We start from the raw sequence: 12,241 nt of genomic DNA, 5'->3' as shown, positions 1-12,241 counted from the left end.
AAATAGATTCCTGTCATAGTCAAGTCAGTGTCACACAGGTATAAATTCAGAATATTGGATTTAATTTCTTCACAAAGGAGGCTGAGTCAAGATCACAAGACCAGCGTAGTCTACATACTTGTCTCTAAGAAGACAAATAAATGAAGATTGAATTCAAAACCTGTGAAATTAGAACATGTGAGAGAGACAGACAGACAGACAGGGGTGATATCCAGAGGGACCTTTCAAAGGCTGTGCATGTCTCATAGGGAAAAAATGCAATTCATAGCAACAGTGAAATGCATCATACCTGGTGGTGGTGATGCCTGGTGATATCAACTGCTGACGCTGAATTGCTGAAAAGCAGGCTGGAGGAGCACCTCATTTTCAGTATTTCTCCTTTTTGTTTATTATAAAAGGTAAGGAAACAGGAAAAGTTGATGTTGACAGGAATGAGGATTCTATGCCCTTTAGACTACTTCCTGCTGTTTGGGAGGTGACAATGATGACATCGTTGGCTACCCAAGAAAACTGAGGTGCTGGCCAAGTCCTGAGTTGGCTGTTTCAGTCAGTGTCCAGACTCTGGGACCATCTGGGGCTAGGAAAGTGTGCAGACCAGGGTGAAACAGTCTGTGAGACTGGACTGCCTGGTGCTAACCGTTTTGAAGCTTTCCAGGTTGCCAATTTTGACGGATTTACCTGGACCTGGCAGGATACCAGAACACATAGATATGTTAGGGCAGAAGATAAAGAGTTGAGGGAAAATTCATGTTCTTGGGTATACAATTGACACTAGTAGGCCCATGATCCTGGTAGTTAAGAGAGGAAAGTTCCAGGAACAGGAAAAGGGAGAAATGTCCCACCCTCAGGAATAAGTGGTATAGGCAGGTGGGTAAATGGCTGCTGACTGGCAGGAGGATTTACCTGGGGTGCATTTGACACCTGAGAGCTGGATTCAAGTAGATTCCCTGAAGATTACATGAATTTTTTTAAGTTTACAGTAAGAGGTAAGTTTTAGACATGTTAGCATTAGTACCGTTTATATTCTGTTCTGAGATCCACTTTGTAGAAAAGGCAATAGACTCACACCTTTGTGTCATAGTAGAAGCTTGGGAAACAATTTTGGGTTAAGAATGTGAACACTGTTGAAGACATGCTCTGGAAGGACAGAGACCTCCTATGGAGCAGAGCAGAAAAACTCACTTGATCTTAATTTTTAGTACGAAGACAGCCCATGAGAGCAGGGTTTCTTCCTCTGACCAGAAGACTGGATGTATATAGAATAGACATGGTTTTAGCACAGTGAGAATCACCTTTAAGTTTATACTTAAAGACAGCCAAAACCAGTAGCGTAGGTAGCGAGAAAGGAATCTGAAGCAGTTCTCATTCTTTTCTGTTCCACAGTTACTTTATCACCAATGATGCTCTCACCCCCTCGGATTTTCATAGCTCATGTTTACCCACCTTCAGTTATACCTTGGCTTCACACACCTTCTTAGACCCCAGAACAACATAAGCTTTCATATCCTCAGACCTTACATAAACTTTATACCTTTTTTTATTTAATTATTTACCACAAGACACAGGTGCCTCATCACTGAGAAGAATCATTGTAAAGCCATTTTCTTTAAATAAATAGTAAAAAGTAACATTGAAATATGTTTTGTGAGTTTATTTTTTCTGAGTCTGGTAACAAAGTAAACTGTGTCTAGACCTAGTTGAAGGTCTAGGAAAAGCTGTTACACATGCAGAGACCTGAAGAGGCAGCTGGAGCTTTGGCTGCTGCTGTTACACTGATGAGGTGTTACTAGCCTGGTCATCAGCATTAGCAGAGACCTGAGTAAGCAGGAACTACAGACCAAGCAGCTTCCAAGTGTATTAGAAATGACAGAGACTCCCTGGCTGCCTCGACAGTCACCCTAGGTTCCTCCATGTTTTGGGCAGAGGGCCCAAGACAGTGTCAGTCTTTGGCTGCCAGGCCCTGAAGATCTGGCAGACATCCCCTTGGAGTAGAAACTTGGGAGACTTGCTTTCCTTTCCATCCCTGTTAGGTTTCACCTTAAAAATAACAATTTTGTTATCAAATTCAAATTTTTAATCATAGACACAGTTCATAGAGAAACTGACAACTTTACTGATTCTTTTATAGTGTGCCGTTATAGAACATTGCAGTTTATTTTGTGGCTTGGTTTATCCCTAGCTAAAGCAGGGTCGTCACCTTTCCAATGTCCTGCTTGTCCACAGGTTGGACTGGGACCTGATAGCCACATTTAACGCAAGCTCGAGGTATAGGTTCTTCTGTGCCCATCAGCCACTTTGGAGGAGATGGTGGGGGTGCTACCCCCCCATCATGAAAAGGCTTTTTGTCCATCATTTTCAATTCCATGTTCTGTAGCTCTCTGAAGTAGTTGAGGACCATTATCTTTTAACTATATCTAAACTAGACAAACTTGACTTGTTTCTAGTTACTTGTTTTTGGTTTAACCTTATAAACATATACAGGAGACTAAAACTTATTCCTGCAATTAATTACATTAGGACTTAGCATGACTACAAATACAGTTCTAAACACATTAAAGAATTTGATCATTTATAAGGCAGCTGACCACTAATAATTCTTAATTATCCTTATCAGTTTATAATAATTGAGTAGCTTTTATAAGATTATGACTTTCCTGTCCATCACTGTTAGGTTTGACCTTAAAAATAACAATTTTGAATTGAAGTTCAAAATTGAATTGTTAACAAAATAAAATTTTTAATCATAGACACAGTTCATAGAGAGATTGACAACTTTAGTGATTCTTTTATAATGTACCATTATAGAGCACTATAGTTTATTCTATGGTTTGGTTGATCCCTAGCTAAAGCTTAAAAGATAAAGAAGCTAAACAGATACTACTGCAAACATAAGTAGACCTTAGGAATTTATAATTCTTGATTATCAAATATACCTTATTTATCAAACACATGTCGTTTCTTATCTAAATTTTCTATCACCTTGGTGTTAACCAGTTAGCAAAGACTAAGTAGTTAGACATACATCTTGAATTAACTTTGCTAATCTGAATGGACCTTTATAACCTCCAATTTTTATCACCATATATAGTATATTCTAGACCAGAGTTGAATCATATGTACAGTATATATAGCAAATATAACCTTAAAATTTTAATCATCATACAAGAATCCCTAGTAATCCAAAATATGTAAGACTTGCCACTGCTTCCTTACTCTGAAAGGAACACAATGCTAAATAGACAGTTTATTATGACTGAGAAGTTTTATACGAGTGTTGCTTAATACCATGTGGTTATCTTAAGATGGTGAAATCACGTAGCATATACTCTTTAATCTTAGTAAGATAGTTGCAAGAAGTGTGGCTGCTTACATCCTGATAAGGTCGCCAGCCTAGGTGAAGGAAAGCCACATGGTTGCTATGTAAATACACATATAAAATGAGAGTTACATATACACCTACTGCAGATTTCATGAAGGCCATCCTGTAGGAAAGACAGAAGTGACTTCTGTTATAAAAGTAGTCATCAGCTCTCATTAATCATAGGAGGAGGAGGTTAAAATGAAAGATATGTATTTTATTAAGCATTAAAATGCATTGATGTGGCAGTTTATTTCTGGATATAAGACAGGGGTCAGTTTTATGTGCTGTCAGTCTGAACGGAGGTCTGAAATGAAATGTAAAATAGGCAGAGTTTAGGTCATAGCATAATAGTTAGCATCCATTATGGCTTTCTAATGGGTTTTGTTAGGGTATTAATAGTCTTTTATCAGTGCTCAAAGCTTCCATTTTCCAATGGTTTATTCCCAGATGCAGAACTAATGTTCTTTGGACCATTATGAATAAAATGTGCCTTAACATAAATGAAGTAAATAAATTTTGACTAATCTAAAATTTGTCTGTGTACTTGTGGAAACAGAGATCTTGAAAGAATTTAGTTGCACAGTTACAGCAGTCCCTAGTGTGCTTTCATCACAGGAGTTGACCTGTACTCCAGGTTGCTGTCTGTCCAGTCTGTCCAGGCTGTGCTAAAATGCTAGAGCTCAGTACTCCTAAGTGACCAGGACTTATTCCTCAGTTCTGTGCTGAGATGTTGAGGGTAAAGGCACCCAGTGTCTGCTGAGGCCCTTCCAGCTCCTGAATGGTGGTGTCCTCTGTAGAAGAAGTGCTTAGCTCTCTGGAATGCCGCTGTAGATGCCCTCACAACCAGATTGCCTCTCAGAGGCACCACCCACCTTTAACACTTGGGGTCAATATTTCAACATAGGAATAGAAAGGCGCAAAAATATAGACATAAAATTGAAATAACTCTCAGTGGGTGTTGAGAGTAAAGGAGATTATTTTTAGTTACCATAGTGGTTTTTTTTTTTTTACTACAAGTGTTGGTTTTTGTTTTGTTTTCATGCTTGTACTTTTTGACATTTCCCTCCATTTGAATACTTGCCTTTTCTGTCTCCTGTAGCCTATTTCTGTCCACTTAGGTGTGATTCGTATTTGTGTCAGGGTTAATCTCGAAATGCTGCTTGCTGTTCCATTGCCATGTGTGGCGATGCTCTGACCATTAACTATGGGAGCGACACCACTGTTAACTAACTCTCCTTGCCTGACAGTAGTACTGCCACTGTTCCTTGTCTCTGTGGTGATAGATGAGGTTTGTATGGTCCTGTTATTCCAGCCTCCAGACACCATTCCAGATCCACTGGTGCCCTCTACGCTCCTGATGTGTGTGGGGCCTCAGGTGAAGGATGAGTACATTTTTCACTGTCATCCCTGCATTCATCTCAGAGTTTTTCCCTTTCCGTTGCCATCACATGATATTCATTTTAAAGTTCATTTGTGTTATGTAAATTTAATTTATTAGAGAATAAATCACTTATGTTTTTACCCCCAGTAACTATCCTTCCTCCCTTTAGCAACCCCTTAGCATTTTTCTAACTGGCAGATGGGCGTTGGCTTTTTGTTTGTTTGCTTGGTTTTTTTGGGTACAACTTGTATCATTTTTGAATACAGAATTGTTTTATGTTCTTAGTTATGTACTTCATCTTTATATATATGTATGTTTAAAAAAAAAAAACCAAAATGGTGGATGAAGTGTTTTAATTGTATACAAAACAGTCGGTGGGCAGGTGAGAATTCATGTCTAGTTAGTCTATATGTGTCAGAACATTGGACACAAAGTAGTCACTTAATAGTTATTGAACTGATCTGTTGTAGCTAAAGAATGAAATCAGTTTTTCTGAAGGAGACATTATTATTATTAGAGCTTTTCCTGTGGTGCGTTGCTGGTGTGACTTCGTAAATCCCCCTGACTGTTACTGATGAGGGAGTTCTGGGTTACTTCATGGTTCACGTCATTTGGAGAGCCCTGTCTGAACTGGCAGAGACATCTTCTCCCTCTTCTACTAGTAAACAGTGCTTCTTCTTTAAATTTGTTTCTCCTTTGTGAGTAATTTTGACTGCCTTTTCCCTTTTACTTGACCAAAACCTCATTGTGCCCAGAAAAATACAGTATTGCTTTTAAAATGCTTTGTCCCATTGGTTTTTTTTTCTTTCCCCCTTAATAATTAGAGTTGAACACCCCTCCCGCAGCCCCAGCCTTGCATTATTACAGTGTGACTGTCTAAAAGCTGCTTTCCTTCTGTTTCTGATGAATTAGGTCCGGGATATGGGATCAGCCAGTCGAGCCGGCTGTCGTCCTCAGTCAGTGCCATGCGCGTCCTGAACACAGGCTCCGATGTGGAGGAGGCGGTGGCTGATGCCCTGGTACTTACTTCTCTCCATTTCCCTATCCTCAGAGCCACTGTGGGGTGAGGGGTGGGGGGGGGGAATGCTGGATTACCCTAAGAAGCCAACAAGTAGGCAATGTGTGTAGGAGAGCAGTACATTAATCCTTGCTAAGATTCAGAATTTTAAGTCAATTCCAGTAATCTTAACTAGGTATCAGGAACAAAAATCTTTTGTTGTCTTTAATTATAGTATTATATTTAATGCACTGTAGTGTACTGACTGTATAGCAAATAGATTGTTACTTCTGTATATATACACTTATAAGCATGTAATTTCAAGGTTATCTTCACATTGAGTTTATAGGACATTGATTTGTTTTCAAATCAGGGTTTTACTGTATGGCCTTGGCTGTCCTGGAGCTCTCTATGTAGACCCTGCTACCCTTGAACTCACAGAGTCCACCTTTCTTGGACTCCTGAGTGCTGGGATTAAAGGCATGAACCACCATGCCTGGACTGATTATTTATTTAAGATATTTTCCTGGTTCTTTATGTTCCACATATTAAACAGCAAAGTTTTAAAACACTGCAGGATTGGGGTAGCTGTAGGAAGAATGCAGTCTACTGTATGTATATGTACATGTGTGTACACTGTTCTCACATAAATTTATGAAGAATTGAAATGTTAATGTGTATGCTATTGTTTGGTTAATTTCCCTAGTCAGTCCAGTCTGATTTTTCAAAATTATAGCTTACAATTAGGTATGTAGCTGAATGGTAGAGCGTTCAGCTTGGCATGCACAGGCCCTGGGTTCAAGCTGACTCACATGATGATGGTAGTAGCCCTGTTTCAAAGTATGTACTCCTTTTCCTCCTTTGGGAGTGTCAGGATTGGTACTGGCATTGGACTCTCTACCTGGAGCCTGTGAAAGGCCCCCTTGTGTTTCCGGGCTCCCTCTGCAGGAGCCTGAGCATCTCAAGTAGCAGCCCAGCATGGAGCCAGCACTCTGGGCCTCAGCTTGGTTTTGAAATTTAGAAGTACAAAACTCACCTTTTTTTTAATTTTTTTTATTTTATTTTATTTTATTTTATTTATTTATTTATTTATTTTTTTTTTTTTTTTTTTTTTTTTTTTTTTTTTTTGGTTTTTCCAGACAGGCTTTCTCTGTGTTGACTTGGCTGTCCTGGAACACACTCTGTAGACCAGGCTGTCCTCGAACTCAGAAATTCGCCTGCCTCTGCCTCCCAAGTGCTGGGATTAAAGGTGTATGCCACTACCACCCGTCTAAAACTCACCCTAAATAAAACAATTTTAGCTGTAGAGGTGAAAGGCACATTTTAAATATATTCATTGTTAATAGCTGTGATTTATTGCATATCTTAACATGTGCTAATAACAGTATTGATTGACTTTTTGTTTTTACCTTAGCTGCTAATGTATTTGAACTGATATAGTTAAAGACTCTGTTCATCTGAACCCAGGATGTGTAGATCACCTTTTCTAATCTGATCAATTAGATGTTTTATTCTTACTAATCCCAAATCATGTTTTTCAGATTGCCTCCCCCCCCCCCTTTTTTTTTTAGTTTAACAATTGACTGTTTAATTTCTGCTTGGCAAAGTTTTAGGGATTGACTTTGCCATTCTTGGGTTGCTGTTTATGCAAGTAAGATGATAGCTTCAAGTTATGTGGAAATATTTAACCAAAAAAATGTTGTCAGATTTATTTTTACATGTATGGATGTTTTGCCTGAATGCATGCCTTTGCACCATGCATGTGTAATTCTGGTGCCTATGGAGGCCTGAAGAAGGGTCAGAGCTCCTGAAACTGGAGTTACAGATGGTTGTGAGCCACCATGTGGTTGCTGGAAATTGAACTCTGGACCTCTGGAAAAGCAATCAGTGCTCTTCATTCCTGAGTCAGCTTTCCCGGACCTTTTGTTTTGATTTTTGAGACAAGGCCTCACCGTGTGGTTCTGGCTAACCTGGAACTCACTATGTAGACCTGACTAACTTTGAACTCACAGAGTTTAGATTAAAGCTATGTACCACCATTGCTAGTATTAACCACACTGTCATAAATCAGAATTGTAGTCCTAAGATTCTACGTTCATCTTGCATAGCACAGGCATAACTATCTAGTTTATGGAAAATTTCCAGTACTAAACCAAAGTTGTACCTGGGAAAATAATGTTTAACTTATAAATGGTAAAAGGTCTATAACTAATAAGAATAGTTTGAGTTTCGTTGGGAAATTAGTGTTTTGTTTTGTTTGTTTGTTTAGCTTTTTGGTTTGTTTAGCGTAGATGTTTCTCTGAACTGAAGGACACTAGAGGTAACCCTGACAGTAAGCAGTTCTTTAGTATCTGTGTTATACAACTGGGTATTTCTAACTGTAGGCATTGCTGATGCCAATTCACTGTGCTGTTTAGCAAAGTGTTCTTCATTATTTTCAATTTCTCTCTTTAAAAATTTACTGCTCTCAGCTCTTAGGAGACATACGGACTAAGGTATAGACACCAATATTTTCTGACATCTTATGATATCATAGCTTGTTTTCTTTGCTTCATCAACTTAACAGATAATAGTTATCTATAAAAAAATTGAAGTGGAAGAAATAAAATCTTTATCTATCCATCTATTACTCTGTCACTGTAATTGTCTGTGGGAGATACTGACTGAACATAGTGTCTTAGGAAGGTGCCACATTTTCACACCTGAGATGAGTCATTTGTACTGGAGCCCTTAATTGGCCTGCTATTGGAGCCTGCCCACCTAAGTAAACATTGTTATTCTAAATTGAGTTAGTGTCTGCAGGTCAGTACAGAGTCACTGATGGCAGCAGCTTTGTAAGAAGCACTTGGTTATTTGTGTTCAGATAGCACATCTTTAAAATCTGTGGATGCTCAGGACTTTTGAATTGTTGTCCTTGGTGTATTTCCTGGCAGTAGCTCCACCACTCCCTAGCCAACTCCAAATCAGAGGGTGTACATTCGTTTCCAGTTTTTGCATGGAATTCTCAAAGGAGCTGTTTACCTCATGACACTTTTAATATCAAGGCATAATTGGCAGTTAAATAAATTATAAACCTTTCAGTTAAGAAATCAAAGGAACCTCAACTGCTTTCTCATGCAGAGTGAGCTTCAGAATATAGATTACATAGGGAACACTCTAAGGATATATAACCATCTTGCTTTCTAAAAACCCATACTTATCTTGAAGACATAAAAGTTAGAACAGTGGGAAAATAGCAAGAGAAATAGAAAAGAGGAGATAGCTATAGACAGGAAAGAGCATAGTATTTTATGTAAGAGAGTTGTGGTTTTACTCCCCTCAAAGGGTGGTATTTTCTTATTGCCAACTCATATTTCTAGTTCAGTTTCTGTTAATTTACATTTTATTTGTTCTTCCTTTTCCATGTGAAGGAGGAAGCATATGCTTTAGAGCGCCTCCCACCTGACATGTCTGTGCTCGCTCAAAGGCACTTCTCTACGGTTGTCATCCTTAGACAGTTCATGTTCTGCTAACTTCTAAAGCACTTCTTGAAGAGAAACTAAGTATTGACATTTTTATCTTCACAATGGTTAGCAGCATGTCCTCCACTGATCTAAGACAGAAACAGTCCTTTTGTATTAAGTAAACACTATGAAATACCCATGTTTGTAACTACTGCTAATGCAGTTCTTGATATGTGACAGAAAAAACCTGCTCGAAGAAGGTATGAATCATACGGAATGCACTCGGATGATGATGCCAACAGCGATGCTTCTAGTGCGTGTTCAGAACGCTCCTATAGCTCTCGAAATGGTAGTATTCCTACCTACATGAGACAGACAGAAGACGTGGCAGAAGTCCTCAACAGATGTGCTAGTTCCAATTGGTCAGAGAGGAAAGAAGGCCTCTTGGGTCTGCAGAACTTGTTAAAAAACCAGAGAACGCTAAGGTGAGAAGTGTCATTAAGTACTTGTTTTAGCAGGCTAGCACCTTCTGACTTGGCTTTGTGAAATGTGTCAAAAACTATGTCAAAATTTTCCCAAGCCATACTCCTTTAGAGTCACCAGTATGGTAACTGCTGTAATTCTTTCCCTAGTTACTGAAACATTTTAAACCTTTTAGGTTTGCCAGATGGCTTGCTGAGGGAAGTGCTTGCTTTGCAAGTGTGAGGGCCTGAGTGCAGGCTCTCTAGAAACCATGCAAAGCTCGACACAACAGCGCATTGTAATCCAGTGTCCCTATGGAAAGATGGACAATGGAGACAGGAACATAGCTGGAAACTCACAGGTCAGCTAGTCTTGTGTGCACAGCAGCGAAGCAAGAGGCACTGTCTCAGACATGGGACGGCAAGGAGTGTCACCTAGGACTTACACTACATGAGCACACACCCCACAGACAGAGGGCTAAAAAACAAACAACACCTCTTCATTCTAAACAGTCAATATGTTACTAACTTTGGAATTCAAAGTTAAGGATTATAATATGGTAGAGTACATTTCTTAATGGTTTAGTTCGCCTCATTCTTAGATCTTTCATTGTCCTCATGGATATGATGTTTTACACTCATGTGATTGACCCCTTAAGAACCCAACTTCTGCCTAGGTGTTGGGCAAATGCCTTTAATTCCAGTGCTGTAGGAGACAGAGGCAGGTGTATCTCTGAGTTCAAGACCAGGATGGGCTACAAAGTGATTTCAAGGCCAGCCCAGGGAGACACTGTCTCAAAAAAAAAAAAAAAAAAAAAGCAAAATCCTGATTTCACATTATTCATAGGTGTTAGTGTGGTACAAATGTAGAAGGCTGTCTTCTCACTTCATAACAGTAACTTTGGTGTTTGATATAATTTCTTTTTAAATATTTTAAGACATATTAGAGAGATATATTTCAAAACCAGTGTTTATTTTTATACTACCTAATATTAATTTTTAAGGTACACATCTCATACTTCATGACTCAGTGCAAATAAATCGTAATATCAAGCATATTAGGTGCAACATTTCATTTTAAATGGGAAAGAGAACAGACAGTTTGGAAAAGGTAGATCTCAAGAAACATCGTAACAATTAATAAAGATATGGGTCACTACAGTTTGTTTCATTGCCATCCTCACAGTGTGGATTGTACCAGAATTGTTACTGCATTTGACAACTGTACATTTATTTATCCTAGCTTGATAAATGCAGATTTTTCAATTTTGAGGATTAATTTGTATAGCCTTTTTGTTGTCATTTTCAATAAATTTGTAGGCTTACTTTTAAATGACTTCATCCAATAACAAGATATTAATCAACCTTTGGGGTTTTTTTTTTTGTGTGTGCAGTCGAGTTGAACTGAAAAGATTATGTGAAATTTTCACAAGAATGTTTGCAGATCCTCATGGCAAGGTATGTTTTAATATTCAAGATTATCTATTCCTATATGGTATCCAAAAATGTATAGCAATAAAAGAAAACTGTCAGCAGTTGGTAGTGGTAATTTCAAACATAATTTCAGTTGTTTCATAATGCATAGTTTAGAAATTGTTCTTTTTACCTATCCATTCAAGCTTCTTTAAAGGAATATTGAGGGGTGCAGTTAGAATTCCAACTCTTGTGATTTAGACTAAGAAGGCTGTGCAGGCTGGATGGTCACTAAGTAGAATCTAAAGTTTTACCCCTAGAAACAGAAGTTTAAAATGTTAGCTATGGGGCCTGTCAGCAGTGGTATATGCCTTTAATCCCAGCACTGCCGAGGTAGTGGCAGATGGATCTCTGAGTTTGAGGCCAGCCTGGTGTACAGAGTTCCAGGACAGCCAGGGCCAGACAGAGAAACCCTGTCTCGAAAAAAACCAAACCTCATTAGATAATAAATGAATGACTACCACAGAATGAAGGGTCAGCTGTGGGGCTGAAGGGGCAGCTGAGTGGTTAAGAACACTTGCTGCACTTACAAGGGAAGAAGAGCAGCCAGTGCCTTGGTGGTGGTGGTGGTGGTGGTTTGCTGTTTGATATTTCTTTGTTTCTTGAGACAGGATCTCACTGTACAGCCTAGGCTAGTCTCAAACTCAGAGAGGCTCACCTTGCTCCACTGTAGGGCTGGGATTAAAGGTGTGTACCACCAGACCCAGCTGCTTAGAGATAGTCAGTGCTCTTAACCTACTGAGCCATCTCTCCAGCCCCAGGAACCTATGTTGTTTAGATCATGAAGATCAGGAATACTGAAGATTAGGAATACTGAGGGAGAAATGTACCAGCAACCTCTAGAGAGTCCTGACCTGCTCTCCCTATGTCTGGCCTGTGGTTCTTCTCTCAGTGCTCAGTTGGGCCTCACAGTTCTCCTCCTCTTGGTTTTTATTCAGTCCTTTACTATAACTTGATCTAGTGCTCTGTCTCCTAAGACTCTGCCACATTTCTCTCCTCGCCTGTCTCTTCTGCATAGATGCCAGCCCTCAAGCAGGAACCATATTTCCTGCCTCTGACCATTTTCCTTCCTGCTAAGATAGAAGGAGCTCTCACCTTGAAACACTTGTTTACTACAGACATGTA

The 12,241-nt window shown here is 39.2% G+C and overlaps 1 protein-coding gene across 4 annotated transcripts in view; it reads left to right on the top strand.

Annotated features, from left to right (window-relative positions):
• Positions 1-12,241, top strand: part of Clasp2 (cytoplasmic linker associated protein 2) — a 181,953-nt gene that overhangs the window by 124,757 nt on the left and 44,955 nt on the right. For all 4 annotated transcript variants that reach the window (XM_052187084.1, XM_052187085.1, XM_052187087.1 and 1 more), the window contains 3 exons: positions 5,655-5,761; positions 9,423-9,667; positions 11,038-11,101. In XM_052187084.1, the coding sequence (XP_052043044.1) occupies positions 5,655-5,761; positions 9,423-9,667; positions 11,038-11,101 (416 nt within the window). The remainder of the gene's footprint in view (positions 1-5,654; positions 5,762-9,422; positions 9,668-11,037; positions 11,102-12,241) is intronic.

This window comes from Apodemus sylvaticus, chromosome 7, assembly GCF_947179515.1.
Source record: "Apodemus sylvaticus chromosome 7, mApoSyl1.1, whole genome shotgun sequence".
Lineage (NCBI taxonomy): Eukaryota > Metazoa > Chordata > Mammalia > Rodentia > Muridae > Apodemus > Apodemus sylvaticus.
This window is presented reverse-complemented; position numbering and strand designations above follow the sequence as displayed.